Here is a 25,192-nt window from a genome sequence, read left to right as displayed (position 1 = left end):
AAATGTTGAGGAAGGATTAGTTAATGCTGCTATGGGTAAAGTTATTGATTTCATTAGCTTTCCCAGTAGGAATGAAGTGGAATTCCTAGTGATTAGATCTGATCAGAATGATAGTGTAAAGAAGATTGGCAGATCCAATATATGCTTTTTACTTGTCAAAGACGTATATGTTTGACAGAAACAATTACCAGTTTATATAGCATACGCTGTTACTATTCATAAATCCCACGACTTAAGTGTAGATGCAGTATTTTTTTTAATGTTGGGAGTACAGTTTTTAATGAAGGCATGCCATATGTAGCCTTATCTCAGGTTAGGAAATCGTATGGTTGATAGTTAGTTGCATTTGATGACAGCAAAGTAAGTGCTGATACAAGTTATTCTAAAGGATAAAACCGATTAGGAAGTCTTTGTGCTCTTCATTTAGGACTGTATCTCATTTATGAAAAACGCCGCATCTGTCCAAAGTGAAAACTTTCAAAAGAGTGTAAAGATGTTGTTGGAAATAATCAAATGAAAGAGAAAAAGGAATTGGCTAAGAAAAAAAATGACAGTGACAGGCAAATTCTTGGTTAGTAGTTGTCAAACCCTTCTAGTGTCACTTGCTATGCTAATGATGTTCTAAATGCACTTTTTCAATTATCTCATGTTGTATATGCACTGGAAGAGAAACATTGGAAGACATTGTGTGCTGCACTATGTGTTTTGTTGTAACATTTATATAGAGATAGGACTGAAACACATTGTGTATCACACATTTGCGACCTTGTGTACTATGTACCAGATCTCTATAGTTTACACAAAACACTCAAGAAGATGCACAGGAGTTTTAATGATGTTTTCTTATTAGAATATGAGGAAGTACCTATTGAAGATTTATTTGGACTTCCTTACTCATGGAACCATGAGGGTGAAGATTGCTCATTCACATCAAGTACAGAAATAGATACATACAAAGCCCTACACAACACAGGACCAGAATACCTTAACAGCCACATACACTTTCACCAACCCACCAGATAATTATATTCTGCCTTACTCTTATACACACTCCCCACATCTGCGAAAGCAGACCAGGTCACTCATTCTCGTACCTCACACCGAAGATATGAAACAACCCACCTCAACATATCAGACTGCCTCCTCCTCCTCACTTCATGAGTTCTGCAACAAGCTTAAGACTTGTCTCTTCATATAACCACCTTGGGGACCATGCATCTACACGCCTGCCCAAGCACCAGGATATATTTTGGGTGATTCCAGTGCTATGCAAATTGACTTATCATAACATCCATGCATCCACACACACCCTACCATGCGTCCACCCCCACCCATCCATGTGTGCACTCTACTCATTCACCCTTCTTTTTTATCAAACTACTGAATTATTCCACATTTTTGCACTCATCCCAGAAACCATGCAGGCAAGCAGCTAATGAAGAAACACTTTGAGGTATAAATCATACCTCTTATATCACTATCAGTGCTTACTTTACTTGAAAAACTTGTACCTCTTGTAGCACTCTCATCAAGCCCATAATACATAACACCAGAAACTAAAATGCACTTTCACTGCTAGAAAGGCATACCAATTGACTTAGACAGTGGTTGTTTTTAATTTTAATTTCACATGTTCTTATTAAAATGAAGCCATGGCACAATATTTGATTAAGTGGCACCATCAAAGTTTACCATTGTATCGGTATTTCACAAGCTACAAGTCTTTACTAAGGGTTTATTTGTAGAGTGAACAGAATTACAACATGCATTGAAGAAAGTTTTGCAGCTCACCAGGAAACCTAACTTAGTGTTGTTAAATGAATCATATGGAATATTGTCAAGATTTGAACAAACAATTTTACATCATCATAATGTAGATAATACTAACCGTGCCTAGGTAGGTTGATAAGAAAATAAACTTGAAAATTACATAAACGAAGTAAAAACATTTGTAAATCAAACTGAAACTGAAAATGGAGATGGAATGGAGCTGAAAGCTGTATTAGGGAAACCAACTGCCTTTCTCCTTGAATCAAACTGATCTCACCTCAAAGGAAACAAGCATTTGCGATGCAATGGGTCTCATATTTGCTCGAGTTAGAGCAATTAACGTTGTAAACTCCTAACAGGACTTTTCTTGCCACATAAACAGATAATGAAAAGTAAAACAGTTCCACTTTTGAATTCTAACATAAAACATTACGATTTGGTAACATTTGAGGGAAGCCTTCATTTCTAAGAATGTCAGCCAGTGGAAGTCCCCACTAGATGCTAGTCACCTAGAAGCAGCAGACATTCAAACTGCAATTGCAATCTTCACGTGCCTTGCGAAGAGAAAGGCTGTCATTTTGAAACAAAATTCAGCATTGCTTACTTTCATCATTTGGCTGTTATGTGGATAAAACAGACCAGTAATTACTTAATGAGTAAACTAATTAATAAGTAAAACAATGTTGCCAAGTTTGTGTAAGTAATTAATTTCTTGGGATTTCGGCATCATGAATAAAAATGCAGATGGTTTTACAATGTGGGATTTCATCCAACACTTCACAGAAGGCTGGACTGGTGGACGATACCTTGCATTTATGCGTTTTCCTGGAAATTATCAAATTAATGCCTTAAGAATCATGCAGTAGCATGTTTCCTGGACTATGGGGAAGTGAACAAGTTCAGGTTTGTTTTTAAGGGCTCGCAGTCTTTCATTAGAGGTCCTTTCTAAAGATTAAAATACAATCTATGGGAAATTGTAAAATGCCGATTATGGTCAGGTCCAAAGTGTTCATAACATTAAAAAAAACAGGTACCACAGAAGTACAATTCACATACTACATAATGGAGTTCACACACCTACAGCCCGAGACCTTTGTCTCTCCTAGCAACTATTGTACTTTGGAGTAAATGTAAGAGGAACTAGGAGTGGCAAGAAAATGGGCAGCAAGTGTTCAAAATGGTTGGATTATGGGAGATATAACAACAGTTTGAAGGAGGCATGCTTATAAAACCACACATCCACAAAAGGGCCATTGAAATTCACAAATTACACTTCTAAAAATACCACAGCCCTAATCGTGTGAAAACAGAATTAAATGTAATACAGTCCATCCTCAGCCTTCAACAAAATATGAGTAATTATTGATTTGTTTGTAATTGTTTTACATTTAATAAATACAAATTTAGAAAAATAAAAGTTTGAATCTTTTTAGAAAGTTATGTTATTTAAAGAAATAAATGATTAAAATGCATAACGTTTAACCCGGTTTAATAACAATAAAATAACATTGTCTTCATTGCTAACAAGTAAACAAAAACAAGTTATTGATCATGGGTATTGTTTTAAATTTGTATTTAACCTCTTAAATGCGGGCGTCGGCCACTGGCCGACGCCCACACACCCTCCCTGGTGCGGGTCACGACCAGTGGCCGACACCAGGAAGGGCATTAATAAATCCTCGGGTGCGTCGCACCCGAGGATTTATTATTTTTTTTTTTTTCCCCCCGGGAGACACGGAAGCTACCGTGTCTCCCCCCGCCCCCCACCCGCCCCTTTGTGACGTCAGCGCGCCGCGAGGCGCGCTGACGTTGCAAAGGTGTTTTCCCCATGAAAGCAGGAAGCAGCCTTGCGGCCGCTTCCTGCTTTCATGGGGAAAACGGCCTTTTTCACGTTCGGGAAGGACTCGTAAGAAAGGGGAGAGTCTCCCCTTTCTTACGAGGCCTTCCTGAAAGTGTTTCCTGGCCCCCGATCGCAGCACAGCTGCGATCGGGGGCCAGGAAACACTTTCAGGAAGGCCTCGTAAGAAAGGGGAGACACTCCCCTTTCTTACGAGGCCTTCCTGAAAGTGTTTCCTGGCCCCCGGTCGCAGCTGTGCTGCGATCGGGGGCCAGGAAACACTTTCAGGTTTCCTGGCTCCCCCGATCGCAGCACAGCTGCGATCGGGGGGGTCAGGAAACATTTTGAAAAGGCCTCGTAAGAAAGGGGAGACTCTCCCCTTTCTTACGAGGCCTTCTGAAACTGTTTCTGGCCCCCGATCGCAGCTGTGCTGCGATCGGGGGCCAGAAACAGTTTCAGAAGGCCTCGTAAGAAAGGGGAGAGTCTCCCCTTTCTTATGAGGCCTTCTGAAACGGTTTCCTGGCCCCCGATCGCCGCACAGCTGCGATCGGGGGCCAGGAAACCCCACTAGACACCAGGGATTTCACTTTTGGGGGGCAGCCCCCCCCCGGAAAACGGGCCGCCCCCCCCCGGATAATTTTCCTAAAAAAATAAAAAGGTAGGTGCCCCCTGGGGAGGGGGGGGGGGGCGATCGCGCCCCCCCCCCCCCCCCAGGGGATTTTTTTTTTTTTTCAAAAAAAAAAAAAAAAATGAAATGACAGGGGGTCGCCCGTGGGCAGGGTGACCCCCTGTGGGGGCATTTTTTTTTTTAGATGTTGTAGGGTTTCCCTGGGGGGCATTTTGGCCCCCAAGGAAACCATACAACAACAAAAAAAAAATATATGTATATATCTATATATATATATCTATGTAGATAGATATATCTAGGTACATGGATATATCTATAGATATATCTATGTAGATATATATTTATATATATATATATAGGTAGATCTGTATCAAAGAGATTTATAAAGCGCGCTACTCACCTGTGAGGGTCTCAAGGCGCTGGGGGGGGGACGGGGGGGAGGGAAAGGGGCTAGGAGGTTCACTGTTCAAAAAGCCAGGTTTTGAGGCCCTTCCTGAAAAGAAGTAGGTTTTGGGTCTTGCGAATGTGGGTTGTGAGTGCGTTCCATGTTTTGGGTGCAATGTAGGAGAAGGATCTGCCCCCGGTGGTGGTGTGTTTGATGCGGGGGTCAGAGGCGAGAGAGAGGTCAGCTGAACGGACGTTTCGTGTGGGGGTGTGGAAGGTGACTCTCGTTGAGGTAGGCAGGGCCTGTGTTGTGGAGTGATTTGTGTGTGAGGATGAGGATCTTGAAGGTGATCCTTTTGTCAATGGGGAGCCAGTGGAGGGATTTGAGGTGTGGAGAGATGTGTTCGTGTCGGTGGAGGTCGAGGATGAGTCGTGCTGCTGAGTTCTGGATGCGTGTAGTTTGCACTTGAGTTTTAGAGTGGTGCCGGTGTAGAGGGCGTTTCTGTAATCAAGCCTGCTGCTGATGAGTGCGTGAGTGACAGTTTTTCTGGTCTCTGTGGGGATCCATTTTAATGTTTTTCAGTATACGGAGTTTGTTGAAGCATGAGGAGGTAAGAGCGTTGATTTGTTGGGTCATAGAGAGGGAGGAGTCTAGGATGATGCTGAGGTTGCGTGCGTAGTTGGCGGGGGTGGGTGCAGGGCCTAGCGTGGTGGGCCACCATGGGGGGTCCCAGGTTTTTTTGGTGAGGGCCAAAGAGGATTATTTCGGTTTTGCTTGAGTTGAGTTTCAGGTGGTTGGCTGTCATATATACATCACTTTTGTCAATATGTGTGTGGTTTCCCTGGGGGGAAAAGGGTCCGACTTGTCTAGTGGCAGTTTTAGTGCCATAAAGAAGCGCAGAAGGTTTATATGCCTACTGCAAAGAGCACATCTGTATTTTATGTAAATAGCTGAGTACATTAGTAAAGTCTATGGAGAGATGAAGGGCACTTTTGCTGGGTGGTAATGAGGGAATCCGAGGAGGAGGGAGTGGGAGCACCAATAATGATTGTTGGACTGGGCGCAGGAGGTGCTAAAGACTGTGACGAATGGTATGTGACAAGGTGTTTTTTGAGTGTCTTGAAAGTACATGCTGATTGAGGGAAGAAGCGCAGGTAAGGTGGCCTCTACTGTTGCACGTATCTCACACACACCATCGATTTTGTGACTGTCTACGTAGGCTAGTGTTTTAGAGCAACAGTTTAGCCAATAGCAGAGATGGCATCTTGATGGATGACTGCTGCCTGCACTCGGGTTATAGAGGACCGCTCTGACATAGGATCAGAGACTGAGACATCAGATACTGAGACAGCATCTGAGGGATAGGACAATGGCGCAGACTCTGGGAGTGATTTTTCAGTCAGAGGAGTCCCATTCGAAAACTCCTCTTCCAGTACATTATGAGGGAGGTGATGAGGACAGTCCTGCTGTCCCTTCGCAAGCTGTTCGTGCAACTGGGTAATAGTGGGTTAGGCCAACCCAGAGAGCAGGTGAATGCGGCGGCAAGCAGAGAGAGAGTGCTCTCTTGGGAGCTCACCAATTTAGTTCAGCCCCAAATTCCACCACCCAAATCATATTGTGGAGACATCAAAATTGTCTATGGCAAAACAAACTGGTTTTGTAAGGCAGGCACCTGTGTTTTTGGTCCTGGATTCGGCGGCCATATAGAGAAACACACTAAACCCAAACATTTCTGGAAACTAGACATTCGGGGGAGTCCACAGAGGTGTGACTTGTGTGGATTTCCCAAAGTTTTCTTACCCAGAATACCCTGCAAAGCTGAAATGTTGAGAAAAAACTCTATTTTTCTCGCATTTCTGTCACACAAACTACAGGAATATGCTGGGATCCACAACATTCCTACCACCCAGTGACTCCTCACCTGTCCTGATAAAAACACTACCCCACTTGAGTGCCTACACCTAGTGCCTGTGTCAGGAATGGATCACCCCAGGGTCAACAGCTGCCTCACGTAAGGACCAACATTGACCGTTGTGTGATCTATTCCTGTCGCAGGCACCAGGCCTAACCACATAAGTGAGGTATCATATTTATCGGGAGACTTGGGGGAACGCTGGGTGGAAGGAAATTTGTGGCTCCCCTCAGATTCCAGAACTTTCTGTCACCGAAATGTGTGGAAAACGTGGTATTTTAGCCACATTTTGAGGTTTGCAAAGGATTCTGGGTAACAGAACCTGGTCCGAGCCCCACAAGTCACCTCATCTTGGATTCTCCTGGGTTTCTAGTTTACAAAAATGTGCTGGTTTGCTAGGTTTCCCCAGGTGCCGGCTGAGCTAGAGGCCAAAATCCACAGGTAGGCACTGTTTTCTATGAAAAAATGTGATGTGTCCACGTTCTGTTTTGGGGCATTTCCTGTCGCGGGCGCTAGGCCTACCCACACAAGTGAGGTATCATTTTTATCGGGAGACTTAGGGGAACGCCGGGTGGAAGGAAATTTGTGGCTCCTCTCAGATTCCAGAACTTTCTGTCACCGAAATGTGAGGAAAACTTGTTTTTTTAGCCACTTTTTGAGGTTTGCAAAGGATTGTGGGTAACAGAACCTGGTCCGAGCCCCGCGAGTCACCCCTCCTTGTATTGCCCTAGGTCTCTAGTTTTCAGAAATGCACAGGTTTGGTAGGTTTCCCTAGGTGCCGGCTGAGCTAGAGGCCAAAATCTACAGGTAGGCACTTCTCAAAAAACACCTCTGTTTTCTTCCAAAAATTTTTATGTGTCCACGTTGCGCTTTGGGGCGTTTCCTGTCGCGGGCTCTAGGCCTACCCACACAAGTGAGGTATCATTTTTATCGGGAGACTTGGGGGAACGCCGGGTGGAAGGAAATTTGTGGCTCCTCTCAGATTCCAGAACTTTCTGTCACCGAAATCTGAGGAAAACTTGTTTTTTTAGCCACTTTTTGAGGTTTGCAAAGGATTCTGGGTAACAGAACCTGGTCCGAGCCCCGCGAGTCACCCCTCCTTGGATTGCCCTAGGTCTCTAGTTTTCAGAAATGCACAGGTTTGGTAGGTTTCCCTAGGTGCCGGCTGAGCTACAGGCCAAAATCTACAGGTAGGCACTTCTCAAAAAACACCTCTGTTTTCTTCCAAAAATTTTGATGTGTCCACGTTGCGCTTTGGGGCGTTTCCTGTCGCGGGCGCTAGGCCTACCCACACAAGTGAGGTATCATTTTTATCGGGAGACTTGGGGAAACGCCGGGTGGAAGGAAATTTGTGGCTCCTCTCAGATTCCAGAACTTTCTGTCACCGAAATCTGAGGAAAACTTGTTTTTTTAGCCACTTTTTGAGGTTTGCAAAGGATTCTGGGTAACAGAACTTGGTCCGAGCCCCGCGAGTCACCCCTCCTTGGATTGCCCTAGGTCTCTAGTTTTCAGAAATGCACAGGTTTGGTAGGTTTCCCTAGGTGCCGGCTGAGCTACAGGCCAAAATCTACAGGTAGGCACTTCTCAAAAAACACCTCTGTTTTCTTCCAAAAATTTTGATGTGTCCACGTTGCGCTTTGGGGCGTTTCCTGTCGCGGGCGCTAGGCCTACCCACACAAGTGAGGTATCATTTTTATCGGGAGACTTGGGGGAACGCCGGGTGGAAGGAAATTTGTGGCTCCTCTCAGATTCCAGAACTTTCTGTCACCGAAATCTGAGGAAAACTTGTTTTTTTAGCCACTTTTTGAGGTTTGCAAAGGATTCTGGGTAACAGAACCTGGTCCGAGCCCCGCGAGTCACCCCTCCTTGGATTGCCCTAGGTCTCTAGTTTTCAGAAATGCACAGGTTTGGTAGGTTTCCCTAGGTGCCGGCTGAGCTACAGGCCAAAATCTACAGGTAGGCACTTCTCAAAAAACACCTCTGTTTTCTTCCAAAAATTTTGATGTGTCCACGTTGCGCTTTGGGGCGTTTCCTGTCGCGGGCGCTAGGCCTACCCACACAAGTGAGGTATCATTTTTATCGGGAGACTTGGGGGAACGCCGGGTGGAAGGAAATTTGTGGCTCCTCTCAGATTCCAGAACTTTCTGTCACCGAAATGTGAGGAAAACTTGTTTTTTTAGCCACTTTTTGAGGTTTGCAAAGGATTCTGGGTAACAGAACCTGGTCCGAGCCCCGCAAGTCACCCCTCCTTGGATTCCCCTAGGTCTCTAGTTTTCAGAAATGCACAGGTTTGGTAGGTTTCCCTATGTGCCGGCTGAGCTAGAGGCCAAAATCTACAGGTAGGCACTTTGGAAAAAACAGCTGTGTTTTCTATAAAAAAAATAGGATGTGTCCATGTTGTGTTTTGGGGCATTTCCTGTCGCGGGCACTAGGCCTACCCACACAAGTGAGGTATCATTTTTATCGGGAGACTTGGGGGAACACAGAATAGCAAAACAAGTGTTATTGCCCCTTATCTTTCTCTACATTTTTTCCTTCCAAATATAAGAGAGTGTGTAAAAAAGACGTCTATTTGAGAAATGCCCTGCAATTCACATGCTAGTATGGGCACCTCGGAATTCAGCGATGTGCAAATAACCACTGCTCCTCAAAACCTTATCTTGATCCCATTTTGGAAATGCAAAGGTTTTCTTGATACCTCTTTTTCACTCTTCATATTTCAGCAAATGAATTGCTGTATACCCAGTATAGAATGAAAACCAACTGCAGGGTGCAGCTTATTTATTGGCTCTGGGTACCTAGGGTTCTTGATGAACCTACAAGCCCTTTATATCCCCGCAACCAGAAGAGTCCAGCAGACAAAACGGTATATTGCTTTCAGAAATCTGACATCGCAGGAAAAAGTTACAGAGTAAAACATAAAGAAAAATGGCTGTTGTTTTCAGCTCAATTTCAATATTTTTTTATTTCAGCTGTTATTTTCTGTAGGAAAACCTTGTAGGATCTACACAAATGACCCCTTGCTGAATTCAGAATTTTGTCTAGTTTTCAGAAATGTTTAGCATTCCGGGATCCAGCATTGGTTTCACACCCATTCCTGTCACTAACTGGAAGGAGGCTGAAAGCACCAAATATAGTAGAAATGGGGTATGTCCCAGTAAAATGCCAAATTTGTGTTGAAAAATTCGGTTTTCTGATTCAAGTCTGCCCGTTCCTGAAAGGTGGGAAGATAGTGATTTCAGCACCAGAAACCCTTGGTTGATGGCATTTTCAGGGAAAAAACCACAAGCCTTCTTCGGCAGCCCTTTTTTCCCATTTTTTTGGAAAAAACAAAATTTTCACTGTATTTTGGCTATTTTCTTGGTCTCCTCCAGGGGAAACCACCAACTCTGGGTACCATTAGAATCCCTAGGATGTTGGAAAAAAAGGACGCAAATTTGGCGTGGTTAGCTTATGTGGACAAAAAGTTATGAAGCCCTAAGCGCGAACTACCCCAAATAGCCAAAAAAGGGCTCAGCACTGGGGGGGGAAAGGCCCAGCAGCTAAGAGGTTAAAATGAAAATGTATAAATTAAAAAAATGTTCTTCAATTAGTTTGTTGTTTAATCCACATTGAATATGATTGGCTAAAATACTGTAACATATTTGATTAGTTTCAGGTTAAATAATATTGTAAATTATTTAACATTTATATTATACGTTAAAACGTACAGCAGAACTAGACTATACTCATTTCCCTGTATTTTTCCGTAGAAAGCCCTTCCCCCTCAGAGGCAGAGATCTTCACTAACAGGTGAAAAGTTACTAATTGTAACATTAAACTCGGAAATTCTGCTGTAGTTGGCATAACTCTTCACCTAGGTCTAAATCTCCACTCAGAAATGGTAGGTAGCAATAAAGTGGAGAGTTACACAGGTTTAGAAGTAGATCTATACTTGAGTGAATATATACACAGGTATACCTTTATGAATCAGGACCACAGTGTTTACATTTTTGGGCAAATGTAGGGGATACTCAAGACCATACTCTTCCAAACCAATCCTGGGAGATTTCAGTAGGAGGTAACCATTTGCTGTGGATCACAGATTGAGTAATCAGTGGAGTTTAAGCAGATGACACCACTCTCAGGGGCTCATGAGCCACTTCCAGGTTGTCGTGATTGCTGATATTTTCCCAATGTAAGAAACAACCTGCTCATATGTTCCCTGTGATAGTTCAGGCTATGTGGGTATTGCTGCTCGTTCTTTCACAACTAGGTATACTAATAGTGGAAGATTTGGATCTATAAAATAAATCATGAGGCCTTTAAGAAATATAGTAATTTTCAAACACTGCATGTACTCATCCTTGTATCATGGGTTGCTCTTCAAAAGATTTGTTAAAAGGTGTTTGCAAACAAATATGAATACGGAGTGTTTTAGCAGCTTTTGCATATTTATAACTTGTGCGAACACCCATTATTTAATTGTAAACATGCCTACAGTTCAGACAAAAAGTTAAATTTGTTCTCTTCACTTGCCTGAGTTTAAGTGAAGCCTTCAACTGGCCAGGGATGATTTTGAGGAAGTACCATAGCCACACATGGCTCTGCTGCTCCCAGTTGCTGAGCAGTTCTCCTGCAGGCCTTATGTTAGCGACATGATCAGAGCATGGTCCAGGCTGGCATCTTATTCAATCGGGCATTTCCCCAGAGAGCTGGAGCTATTGTATTCCAGTTCTGAAAGCCCATGAACGCTGCCTCTCCCACTTTTCCAAGCCCCCTGAGATTACTTGCTGGGGGCATCAAGAGAGAGGTATAGAGTGATGGAGAAAGAGCAAGAGATCAGAGAAGGAGGAGAAAGAGTATGGATGGATGAGATTAAAGACTCAGTTAGGAGAAGAAGAGGAAGAGAGCAGGGCTAGTTTGAGCATTTTTGCCTGGGCTTCTTTTGGTTCCCAAGTCCAACTCTGATCAGAGGCTGCTTAAATAGGCAAACAACGGAAGCTTCATCTGGACACATCCTAATGGTGTGCATTGGCACTCCCATTCATAAAATCATTTAAGCTGATTGTATGTAAGGGTTGGTACAACTCACGTAATTTGCAGTAGAGCAGTTACACAAAGGTACGAGCAAAATTATTAGAGACTATTCAGAATTACATGAAGAGCTTAACCCAACATTTCACATGAGTATCAAAGCACTGTTGGGGAAGTCGTCTTTAAGGAAGGCCCAGTTGCTCACAGGGGAGAGGTGCTCTTCTAGGTCATTGGTTATATTCCAGAGCTGTAAAAGGTACCTGCCTCACAACAACCAGCAACACAAGTATCAGCTGAAACACCAGGGGAGCTGGCTGTCACTTAGTGGTCCCAGTATGCCAAAGCCTCTACAAGCATTCTTTGTGGCACTTGGCCATGGTTTGATAAAGGGCTTACACCATGACAATAGTCTCAGCATGAACACGATGTAAAGTGTGTTGCAATTTATTTAACCTCTATAGGCATAATGTCCATGTGTATCCTGCATTGATGAAAGGATACTGAAAATTGCATTGTACAACTCTAAATAGTCAGTTTTGAAAGTTACTGATGCTTTACGCAAAATGTGTTTTAAGTGCTTTAGTTCTATGTACAGCCCTGAAATCAAATTGTATCTTTTTTACCATGCACTTCGTTGTGAATGTTTTGCTGTTTCTAAAGGCCATATGTACTAAGGATCATTTTGATAGAAGTGGTTGCAAATTGTTCACCAATTTTTATCAAATCAGTTCTGATTTTGTGAACAGACCTATGTACTAATAGATTGATTCACAAAATCACTATTCATTGTGCACTGCAATCTGACCCACCTCATTAATACGCATAATGGAGGACCCAAATCGTGACCCTCCTCAATTGCCTACAATCACAGCGATGTTGACCTGCGAGGATCAGTGAACCACAAAGTCTGATTGCTTTTTCAATAAATCATTTTTTAATTTTTTTATTTTTTTAATACAGCCCATTTTCCTAACAGTAAAACTTTTCCAAACATTCTTTGTTAGTAAGTAGTGGTCCCATGGACCCCTGATTATTTATCAAAAAATGTTTTTTAAACATTCACAAAGGGTAAGGTACTCCTTTGGGAGCCCTTCTTGTTTGCGAATGGGTTACCACTAACTTTCAGTAGTCAGTAAAATTTGAATGATTTGCAACCGGATTTCAATTGGAAAAGATTTATAAAACCCACTGTGAATCGCTGTGTGGAAGGGACCCCTCCTAAACATGCCCCTTCCAAATAGCGATACGATATGTAGTCATAAACCCAAACTGTGATTTTGTATCACAATTTGGGTTTGATGCACACCAAAAGGCAGTTTTGCAGTTGCATAGGGTCCGATTTTCCGAAACAGACCTCGTGGGACAGCAACGTGCGTTAGTACATTTGGCCCTTAAAGTTGTAACTAGACGTTTTTTTTTTTACCAATTCAAATTGTTCTAAGGTTACTGATCCGGGAAGGTGGACTTGCTGATTCATGCTTGAGACATGCAGGCCACAGCAATTGCCATTTATCTCACGGTGCCATGTGCCTGGCTAAACATTCTTCAGCCACCAAAATGTAACTTGAATCATTTTATCTGAGTGTTGCACAATACACAGTTTTTAGTGCAGACTTATGTTTTCATTTTTGCTTTTAGAATGTTTGGAAAGTAGTTCATAAAATGAGAGGATTAAATAGTGAATAAACTGGGAGGACCAATATGCAAGCAACGCAGCCTTTGAATTACAAAACAACAACAATTTACAAATTACTTTTTAGGTTCACGTTTAGCTTACAGCTTAAGCACGGGATGTTATGTATCATGCAGTTAACATAAATGATATTATTATAAGGGTATTGTTATAGCTCCCTTTTCGGATTGTCATTCTCCGCACTTTTAACGCAAAATTTTAATTCTTTTTGCGAGAGCATAATGTTTTCAGTAACACTAATTGAATAATATAGTTCAGCCAGTGAAAAGTGAGTTGATATAAAGCATTTACACCACAGTTACCTACTATATCTCAGACCAACTGACTTTGCTATTGGTGGTTTATGTTGTATTGGCTTTGAGGTCCGAAGCACAGCGCTTCAGGACAGCACAGAAGTGCCTAGGTTTCTTACCTAGTGAAAAAACTTGTAGCTTCAAGGTCAGAGTCGTGAGGACGTAGATTATTATGAACGTATTTGAGATCCTGTAAACAGCTCAGTTCAGGTAGACCCGCTTGCAGCATCTGTAGTTGAAAGGGCATTATTATAAAACCACCTCAAAGAGTAAATGGCAATCACATTCAATCAAGTCACATAATTCAAAGGCAAACATTTGCAAGACATCAAGTGCAATTATCAATTGTAATGCAAAAAACATTTGAGCAAACTATATTTGTACAATTTCTAGACATGAGACACATCAGCAATCAAAATGTATGTTAGATGTTTGCACATCCCCGAATCCTGCAGCTTTTTCACAGGACATATTCTACCTGCTTCTACAGGCATATGTTTTAAAAACATTATGATATTTGTTATGGCAAAAATGTCTGGTAAGTTACTCACAATGCCATGCATATTTTGGTATGGTAAGTATAGAAAAATCCATGTTATTCCCAGTATGAGGTGGGGGCGTGATAATTATTGCTCCAGAGAAATTCCGACCACTGGATTCAGATTTTTTTGAGTGTGATATTTATAATACACAATAAAGTCTGGAAAAGTTCTGGCTTTAGTAAGGCATAATAGTATGTATCTGTGGCAGCAGAATGATCAGCCTCAAAAATATATCTGCGTCTTTCGATTGTGAACAATGTTCCTTAAAAACATACATGCTCTATTCACAAACTATGCAAACAATTTCAACCTCTGTAACTTTTCACACAGTTTTAATTACTGCCTAACTCCCATAAATGATCAGGGCTCTCATGTGGGCTTCACCCTTGCAATACATGCAATCATTACATAGTCAGCGTGGCATCGAATTACGGGCTGAAGAGATTGTGCAATCTGCTAGTAAATATCAGGCCATTTGTGAAAGCCATAACATAGGCTCATAATGCCACTGGGTCCTACTGAACACCTTGTCAATACAAATAGCACTCAATTTGGTATAACAGAAAATACTCCCCTATCATGCCCCCCACAAAACATAGATCAACAAAACCCATCTGGTTTGAATCTAACAAGAACATTGGCTAGAAAATGTTTAACAACTTTAAAAAACTTAATAATGAATGACTGTACCCAGTGAAACCTCCATATCTGAATCAATGACTGTCTACGTACTCAGACATAGGGAAGTCATGCACTGCCCAACTTTTACCTTCTTTGGTGACATTGTTACTATCAATGTTATAGTAAGAAAATTGAGTTTCATTGAAAATGGAAAACTCAGTCTGATATACAGAAAAATACTAAGGTCCACACTACCAATGAATATCATTATCAGATTGTCATACAGAAGTTTATGGTAACTGCAAAACAGTATACAATGGCTACACAAAAGAACATCTATTGTGAAGACATTGTTCGAACATTACGGATTGTATAATTAGAAGATTTGTGTTCTAATGCTCACAACTCAACACAGGGGAAACAGTGTGCCTAAAGGGTCATTTGAATATACTCAACCTCATCTCTCTATTCTACCAATATCCAAGAGCATGAAGACATGTTACACATTTACAAATAAAACATTTGAAGGACAACCTCAGTGTGTGGGCTTATTGTGCCCTGGATGGACCATGTGCCTTACCCCCTGTTGTGTTGTCCCCAATGGCCCTACAGGATTACCTATGACAACCTCTGACATTTCAACTTATCAAGTCACACTACAATTCCCGGAAACCTTGATTAGTATTAGTGGGTTACATTTGCCTCCCAGGGCAGTCCTCAGAGAATCATTAGGAAAAATTGATCTCAAAAGCCCTTGTAAAACATGACCTCAGAGATTCCAGTCGCGTCTTAAATCCATGTCATCTAGTGGGGAGTGCCTTTAGAGCTTATAACTGGACACCATTAGCAACACTTAGCTGGTGGACTTTGGAAGCATCATTCTCTAGGTGGTTTGCTTTTTTAGCACTCCTTGGTGGACGCCTAACAATGGTTCTTGAAGTTGTGTCTTCCTCTGGATCGCACCATTGGCATTCCTATTTGGACCCGATAAACATACCCCGGGGGCATTCTGTGGAAATTGTGCCTTTCATTTGGTTGCACCTTACAACTTTCATTGTGCACTGAAGCCTCTTAAATTACAGGGCTATTAATGGAAGCTGTGTCTTTTAGTAGGCAAGCATACACCTCTCCAGGTGTACTCCAAAAACACTTACATTATGTTAGAAATGGGGACCTTGGTTGGCAGTCAGGTTGCCCCTGTCCAAACAAGGACCCTCACTCTAGTCAGGGCAAAGGTGAAACACATCCAGTTAACCCACGCTCACCCCCTTGGTAGCTTGGCACAAGCAGAAAGGTTTAACCCAGAGACAATGTGTAAAGTATTTGTACCAACACACAGAAATACAGTGAAAACACAACAAAATGACAACACCAGGTTAGAAAATAGCCAGAACAAAACAAAGACAAAACAGCACCAAAATCATAAAAATCCAACATACACAAGTTGAGTTATGAATTTTAAAAGATTAAACTTCAGTATAGCTTTGGAAACATAAATGCTTCGAAATAGTGATATCACAGTGTCATGACAGAGTGGTCCCTAACGATCCGACGCGAATGGCGTCGGTCACGGAATCACACGGACCCCCAGGTACAGTATCTTGTGAAAAGCAGCAACTACAAGACTGACCCTAGACACACACCAGGGGGTTGGAGACTGCATTGTGTGAGGGCAGGCACAGCTCATTCAGGTGTAAGTGACCACTCATCCCTCAACTCTAGCCCAGATGGTGCATTAGCATATGCAGGCTACACCCCTGCTCCCTTTGTGTCACTGTCGAAAGGAAATGGACAGTCCAACTGTCAGTCTGACCGAGACAGGGAATCCACAAACAGGCAGAGTCACAGAATGGTTAAAGCCTTACTCTTTAAAAGTGGCATTTTCAAACTAACGATTTAAAAAACAACTTCACTAAAAGATAGTATTTTGAAATGGTCACTTCAGAGACCAAAAACTCAAAATTTCTACCTGCTCTCAAAGGGAAACTGCACTTTAAGAATATTTAAAGGCAGCCCCCATTTCAACCTATAAGAGACATGGGCCTTGCAACAGTGAAAAACACATCTGGCCGTACTTCACTTTTAGGACATGTAAAACACATCAGTCCATGTCCTAACTTTAACATACACAGCACCCTGCCCATGGGGCTACCTAGGGCCTACCTTAGGGGTGCCTTGCATGTATAAAAAGGGAAGGTTTAGCCTTAGCAAGTGGGTATACTTGACAAGTAAAATTGGCAGTTTAAAACTACACACAGACACTGCAGTGGCAGGTCTGAGCCATGTTTGCAGGACTACTCATGCAGGTGGCACAGTCAGTGCTGCAGGCCCAATAGAAGCATTTGACTTACAGGCCCTAGGGACCTCTAGTGCACTTTATTAGGGACTTACTAGTAAATCAAATATGGCAGTTATGAAAAAGCCAATTACAAATACAATTTCACATAGGGAGCACTTGCACTTTAGCACTGGTCAGAAGTGGTAAAGTGCCCAGAGTAACAAAAACAGAGTCCAGCACACAGCAGCAACCTGGGAAGCAGAGGGAAAATGTTAGGGGAGACCACGCCAAGGATGCCAGGTCTAAAACTTTACCAAGTAGGTTTAGGGAAAATACACCTGTTTATAGTCATCTCTTTGGCTATTAACTTCCAAAATGTTTATGGAAGCATTTCTTGCAGTGGACTTCGTCTTTGCTGTTCATAGGTGCTCCATTCAGACTCTTAAGGATCTATGTAATTTGTGGAAGCTCTGTGTTGTAGTTGGTTGCATCATTTCTAGTTTTAGGTACATCCACTGCCCCAATTGCCAGTTGATTGGAAAGAGTCATGCTCCAAAGGGCTGCGGCTAAAAAATTGCCTAAGACAATTGCATAATTGTAATTTGTGGAATGCATCATCACTTTGAGACTTATTCAAACGACAGTGTGCAGAGACTATGGCCCTCAAATTAGAGAATAGTAATGTAGGGAATACTGTATTGATTCCTTTAGTTAATGAATTTCAGTTTAAACCTATTGAATTTAATACCTATGATGACAAAATTATTATTGAGATGAGAACAAAAGTTCTACCATTTTGTAAGTAGTCTCCTGGATAAATTTGTATGGGATAAAGCAAACCACCTCTTTTTGAAAAGTTCAATGTTCACAATGAATTCTAGTGCTTTTGATGGTTTAAAGAGGACAATTTTTCCAAATCTTTTCATTACGTTTTCCTCATATGAGAACAGAAACAATTTAAAACAGAAAACACAAGGCATACAGTTCCAGAATATATATCACACAATGTGACAGTACGTAGCAATACAATGTGAGAAAACAATTGTCCCATACACTCTTCCATGCCATAAACAGCATTTGATCATAGTAACATATCACCTATAACAATCCAACCATTGCACCCTTCCCTAAAAAGCACCACTAGCGTCAAATGTACTTTGGAATATTATCACAAAAAAGTTGGTTTGTTAATATATTTTCAATAAGTACAGTTATTAGCTCCAACATGTTTTTTATGCCTGTGCACAATTTAAACCTATGAACAAAACATATTACCCCTTATACCAATTGCATCATCGGAGACACAAATCTAATGTTTCTAATACAGCCTATATATATTGCCAAAGAAATCTCACTTTCTGAAATGTAATTGAAAACAGAACATTTAATGTAGCAGCTTCAGGTAATTGGAAAAATGCTCATATACTTTCCCATCATTTCAAAATAAAATTATTTGAAAAGTAAACTACACTTTCTACACAACAGACTTCAGTTAACACATTTCAAACCATTTTAAATATATCAGTATTTTTTCACATCCATTTAGATATAATTTACAAAGATAAAAAATAAACAACATTATCTAATTATGTGTTGAATCGTTTTGGCTTACAGTTCCAATATATATAATCTGGCAATGCTTGTTTATCTTTTTCCATGCTAGGAATATTTAAGTAGCAACTCCGCCCTTGATAATAAATCCTACAAAATATACAGATCTTTATACCTTTATCTTCCATTTACAAATAGCTAAAACATATTAGTTAACAATTTCTAGCTATTGACATGTATCTAATAATGTCTCATACTATTTCTCTATCAACTCCAATGTCTTAAAATGCCTACCAGAAAACATTTTTAGCCAACCTAATTGTGAACAATATCTTAAATAAGTGTTTAATGCTGAATGTGACTATTTTATACTTTTCTATCACTTCTATATACTTTTTCTTATCAAAACCAATTTTTTTACATATTTCAGGCGCTTTCAAAAGTGTTTGATTCAACATATAAAAAGGGTAAGTGGTCACTACTGACATCTGTGTGGAATAAAGATATTAAAATGCTGCATACTAACAGATTCAATCCACAATTTCCATTTGTGAGATAGAGTGAGCGCCACATACTTGGACAATTGAAATGCTCGCTATTTACAACACTTTATAATCACAAATCAGTGGTAGTGCTATAGAATTATATTCTTACAAAACTCTTCCATTAGCTTTCAACATTTTAACTAACAGTTCAGGTATGCCCCAAAAAAACCTCAAACACTTAAATAATTACAAACAAAATAAACTTGTGTTGACCCCCTAACATTGCTAATTCACAACGGAGGATAGTGGAGTAGGTTTTAACCTTTCAGATATACATTGCTGCTAAATGTTATTAACGGTCCTTAAACATAGGAAAACAAATATAAACAACATAGTCTGACATTGTCAGATAGAATCCATTTTGGTAACTGATAAGAATTTGAATATTTCAAGAAAAACATATCAATAGCAAACAATACGCAGGTAATATCTCTTCATAGAATACCTAAATTGCACATGTGGTTCTTTTGTAAAGTGTGTGCATTCATGTACTTTTCCTCATTTGGTTTTTCAGTATCCTTTGTGCATAATAGGAAATACCTATGTATGATGCTACTATAGGGATGTAACAGCTAAGAGAGAATGGGTGTATGTCCACATTTGGAAGAACACTTATCAATGTGAATCCAGTTAGACTTATTCTGATTTGTTGAACTGTGATATGAATTGTAATCATGCAAATTAAGGTGGTCATTACAACCCTGGCTGACGGTGTTAAAGCGGCGGTAAGACTGCCAACAGGCCGGCAGTAAAAAAATTGCAATTACGACCGTGGCGGAAACCACCAGCAAAGACAGCCACTTTAACACTCCGACCGCCATGGTGGCACAAACAAACAGCGCGGTGGTCACCACCAACAGACAGGAGGGAGACAATGTAGCGCCCACACTATTATTATGACAGGCCAATCCCCCACCTTTTCTGGGGCAGATTCACTGCGGATAAAAACACAGCGGAAACAGGAATTTCAGAGGGAAAACGCTCACCTCTACACACTCCACGAGGAACGAGGACACCATGGAACCGGAACTCCAAATTCTACCTGCGATAGTCTTCCTGCTCCTCTACCAGGAGCACGAACGCCGGCGGCGAAGACCACGGTGAGTACTGCACCTATGACACAGGGGAGGGGGAGGGAAAAAACAGGGACACACACACGCAACACCCCCACCCTCACCCACCACAACACACACACTAATTCATAGCAATACATCACAGTTACACCCCCCCAAACCCCCCCTGGAAGAATGCAAAGACCAAAGAAAATGAGTGTAACCATCGGAATATATTAAAAACAAGTAGGCAGAAATATATATATACACAATGTACAAAATAAATACCAGGCATAGTAGTCCAGGTACTACACAAAGAAAGACCGTGGAACACTGGGACCACACGGTATGGGCGAGGCCCACACAAGATCCCCGACCATGATGGAGAGAACACTGCAGGGGCATCAGACAGCAAGAAAACAGGCACCTCAGGGGGAAGGAAATGGGGGGGCACCTCAGCCACTTAAGTGCACAACGCCAAATCCACGAGGGGGCCACATGCCCACTGTTCCATCCTGGGGAGTGCAAAGCCACAGTCTCACAAGTCTCTACAGTGGGTGGGTTGCCCACTGTTCCATCCTGGGGAGTGCAAAGCCACAGTCTCTCAAGTCTCTACAGTGGATGGCTTGCCCACTGTACAATCCTGTGGAGTGCAAAGCCACAGTCTCTCAAGTCTCTACAGTGGGTGGCTTGCCCACTGTACAATACTGGGGAGTGCAAAGCCACAGTCTCTCAAGTCTCTAGAGTGGGTGGCTTGCCCACTGCACAATCCTGGGGAGTGCAAAGCCACAGTCTCTCAAGTGGATAACAGTCTCCACTGGTTCTGGAGGGGGGCTGGTGCCCAGAGTGCTTCATCCTGTGAACGACAGAGGTAGTGGATGGATCTCTCAAGTGGTTCTGGAGGGGGACTGGTGCCCAGAGTACTTCATCCTGTGAAGGACAGAGGTAGTGGATGGATCTCTCCACTGGTTCTGGAGGGGGACTGGTGCCCAGAGTGTTTCATCCTGTGAAGGACAGAGGTAGTGGATGGATCTCTCCACTGGTTCTGGAGGGGGACTGGTGCCCAGAGTGCATCACTCACCCCGTGACGGACCCAGTTGCATCAGTGCCCCTGCCGCTCCTGGGCTAGCGGTGCTTGAGATGGCGGTGCCCTGTTCAGCGGTGCTTCAGATGGCAGTGCCCTGTTCAGCTGTGCTTGTGCTGGCGGTCCTTCATGGCCCAGCGGTGCTTGAGATGGCAGTGCCTGTTCAGCGGTGCTTGAGATGGCGGTGCCCTGTTCAGCGGTGCTTGAGATGGTGGTGCCCTGTTCAGCGGTGCTTCAGATGGCGGTGCCCTGTTCAGCGGTGCTTCAGATGGCGGTCCTTCATGGCCGAGCCGTGCTTGTGCTGGCAGTCCTTCATGGCCCAGCAATGCTTTAGATGGCAGTGCCCTGTTCAGTGGTGCTTCAGATGGTGGTGCCCTGTTCAGCGGTGCTTGTGCTGGCGGTCCTTCATGGCCCAGCGGTGCTTGTTCTGGCAGTCCTTCATGGCCCAGAGGTGCTTGTGCTGGCGGTCCTTCATGGCCCAGCGGGGCTAGTGCTGGTGGTCCTTCATGGCACCGCGGGGCTGGTGCTGGCGGTGGCCTCCTGGGCAGCTGACCTGGGGCTGGGGGTGGCCTCCTGGGCAGCTGGGCTGGGGCTGGCGGTGGCCTCCTGGGCAGCTGGGCTGGGGCTGGCGGTGGCCTCCTGGGCAGCTTGGCTGGGGCTGGCGGTGGCCTCTTGGGCAGCTGGGATGATGGCGGTCTTCTCCGCTGTGCTGCTCTTCCCAGACTTGCCGGGTTTCTTGTGGCCCTTCCCCAACTTGGAAGGTATCACAGCTGACTCAACACTCCCAACGGGACCCCTGGGAGCAGCTTTGGTGGCTGGAGTCTTCCCCCTCTCCCGCCGGGCACTGGCCAACTTCTGATACTTCACAGGTGGGGGACTGTCTGTGCTGTGGCTCCGTGCCACACTGGATGTCCTGGTGGCCGGTGCACTCCACATACCGGTGACTACAGGCACCACTGGTCCCGGAGATGTTGTGGCTGAGGTGCAACTTCAGGACCTATGAGATGGATGGGGTGGGGGAGGTGTGGGAAAAAGGTCAAGGGTGGACAGGAAAAGTTTTTGGGACACACTGGGATGGGTAGCTGGAGGGGGTTTGGGAGTGGAGGAAAAGGGGGTGGTAGTAGGACGTGTCCGTTTGGTGACTTTGGGTAAAGGTGCATGCGCTGGAGGCTTTCGTGAGGTGGATGGCTGTTGGGTGGGTGTGTGCCTGCATTTGTGTATCTTGGGAGGGGGCGTCACAGACACACTGGGGGAGGACACGGGACGTGTGAATGGTAGTGGTGGTGGTGACGGCACGTAAGCGGGGTGTGCTGGTGGGTGTGCTGGTTAGGGATGTAGTGGCTGTAGAGGTAGTGCATGCAAGTGTGAGTGTAGACGAGACTGGGAGGGAGGAGGGAGATGACGAGGAGGGGGACACAGTGGAGGCAGTGGATGTTGGTGTGTCTACATGTGTGTGTTGCTTGCGTGAGTGCCTGTGGGATGTGTGGTGCTTATGTTTGCCTGAGCTTCCCTTTTGTGTTGAGGTGTGTGCAGGCTGGTCTGATGGTGTGCTTGGGATAGGCAGAGGTACAGGGGATTGGGTCTGGGTGGAGGAAGATGGAGGGGGGAGGCTAGAGACGGGGACAATGGCTGCCATCAGTGCTGAGGCCAGAGTCTGAAAAGCTCGGTGAAGGGCCGCCTGACCAGATTGTATACCCTCCAGGAATGCATTTGTTTGTTGCAACTGCCTTTCTACACCCTGGAAGGCATTCAAAATGGTAGACTGCCCAACAGTGAGGGACCTGAGGAGGTCAATGGCCTCCTCACTGAGAGCAGCAGGGGTGACTGGGGCAGGGCCTGAGGTGCCTGGGGTGAAGGTGGTGCCCACCCTCCTGGGTGACCTGGCACGGGGCGGAGGCTGAGGGGCTGCTGGGAGGGCGGTGCTGGTAGGGGGAGTGGCGGCTGTACCTGTAGATGCAGGGGGCACAGATATTGCCGCCACCACAAGGGAGCTCCCATCAGAGGATGAGTCTGTGCCACTGGTGTCAGCTCCTGTCCCCGCCGTGGAGCTCCCCTCGCCCTCCGTCCCACTGGCGAATTCCGAGTCCATAGTCTCGCCCTCCAGGTCCATGTGGGATGCAGCTCCCTCGTGCTCCAGTGCCACTGCTCCTCCACCTGATGATGCTAACGCACACAAGAACAGGGAGACCACAAAAAGGGGGGACGGGGACGACAGAAGAAAGACATGTTGAGTGCATTGATTACCGCTACCGTTGGCGGACACGACAGACACAGAAGGCCCCTGCACTATGCCGCGCTCTTGGGGTCCACTGTTCAATTCCTGGGAAATGGCCTACAAGGCTATGGACGACATCTGCACACATAGATGACACAAGGGCATGAATAGCTGTACTTGGCACTCTACAGAGGTGGGGTGGGATCCACATGACCTGCCTTACGGAGAGGCCTTGCCTACGGAACTCGCCCTGGCCTAGGGAAACCCACAGCCCTCCTCCCTCACCCAGACACCTCCACTGTGCACAAAGTCAGCAGAATGAGAGTGTATGTGATGCCCTCAAGCGCCCATCCAACTCCGGGTAGGCCATCGCCAGGATCCTGAACATCAGGGTGGTCATGGTGCGATGGGCACCCCTCTCACGTTGGGAGGCCATCCCCAGCTGAGCCTCCGCCGTCTTCTTGCTCCAGCGGCGAATGTCCTCCCATCTTTTACGGCAGTGGGTTCTCCGTCTTTGGTAGACCCCAAGGGTCTGGACGTCCTTGGCGATGGCACGCCAAATAGCTTTCTTCTGGTGGGAGATGAACTACATGAAATGTACAGGGGAAAGAGAGAAGTCATTACCAACTGCACCATCACAGTGATTGGCCCCCATCCCTACCCTTGCCATGTGGCACATGCATTCACCGTCTTTCATGCATGCAGCACTCTGCCCCCTTCCTTCTTGCATCCAGCCCTCTCCACACAGGCATAGCCCATACAACATGCTCCCTGTGTACTTACCTGTTTGTCTGGAGGACCGTAGAGTAGCATGTACTGGGGGAGGACCCCGTCCACGAGTTTCTCCAACTCCTCCGGTGTGAAGGCAGGGGCCCTTTCCCCAGACGCATGAGCTATTGTCTCTTCCAGACCGAGGTCACAGCAGCACTTGCAGTGTAGGTCCTCTCCTGTCGAAGATCAGGTATCGAGTGATTGAAGTGATAGAAAATGGTGGTCACGTCCACGGCGGTGCGTACCGTCACCGCCGGCGTACATCGTCATTGGCTCCTGGGATCCATAGGGTCCAATGTTAATCAATGCAGCATTGTGCCGCGGTCTTCGACCGCCTACCACGAAGGTGTACAACACCAGAGCAGTTACCTCACATCCCATTGTCCCACTTCAGAGGTTGGGCAGCCGCCATTTCAGGGCCCCACCATGGCTTCATTTTCAACTGCGTCACACATACCTAGGCCTAGACTCAACACACATACAGTGCCACTGGATTCAAGCTAGCCTGGCTGATGAGGGGTGAAACCCCGAAACCGGTCCCAGGATGCTTGTTTCCGGTCCAGTGAGGACCTGGCTTGGCAGTTCGGTCTGGACTGTTCCCATGAGGAACAGGGTCAAGACTGATTTGCATATGGCTGGGTCCAAACTGGGGTGGCATGGTGAGCAAAAGAACGATGGATTAAACCCAGATCTATGACTGGGGGTGAGTGTTTGACAATGTTCAGCATTCCGTCCATCACTTGTTGTTTTTGCTTTTTCGCCCTAAGTGGGAAGGGTATGCCCAGACGTGGGTCCCGTGCTTCCCATGCCACTGGATTCAAGCTAGCCTGGCTGATGAGGGGTGAAACCCCGAAACCGGTCCCAGGATGCTTGTTTCCGGTCCAGTGAGGACCTGGCTTGGCAGTTCGGTCTGGACTGTTCCCATGAGGAACAGGGTCAAGACTGATTTGCATATGGCTGGGTCCAAACTGGGGTGGCATGGTGAGCAAAAGAACGATG

The 25,192-nt window shown here is 44.6% G+C and overlaps 1 protein-coding gene across 2 annotated transcripts in view; it reads right to left on the bottom strand.

The window, feature by feature from the left end:
- The window catches only part of PIK3C2G (phosphatidylinositol-4-phosphate 3-kinase catalytic subunit type 2 gamma), a 2,001,768-nt gene that overhangs the window by 292,839 nt on the left and 1,683,737 nt on the right, over window positions 1–25,192 (bottom strand). For both annotated transcript variants that reach the window (XM_069228485.1, XM_069228486.1), the window contains exon 26: window positions 13,654–13,763. In XM_069228485.1, the coding sequence (XP_069084586.1) occupies window positions 13,654–13,763 (110 nt within the window). The remainder of the gene's footprint in view (window positions 1–13,653; window positions 13,764–25,192) is intronic.

The sequence above is a fragment of the Pleurodeles waltl genome, chromosome 4_1, assembly GCF_031143425.1.
Source record: "Pleurodeles waltl isolate 20211129_DDA chromosome 4_1, aPleWal1.hap1.20221129, whole genome shotgun sequence".
NCBI lineage: Eukaryota > Metazoa > Chordata > Amphibia > Caudata > Salamandridae > Pleurodeles > Pleurodeles waltl.
The sequence above is the reverse complement of the archived record's forward strand: the minus strand, read 5'-3'. Positions and strand labels throughout refer to the sequence as shown.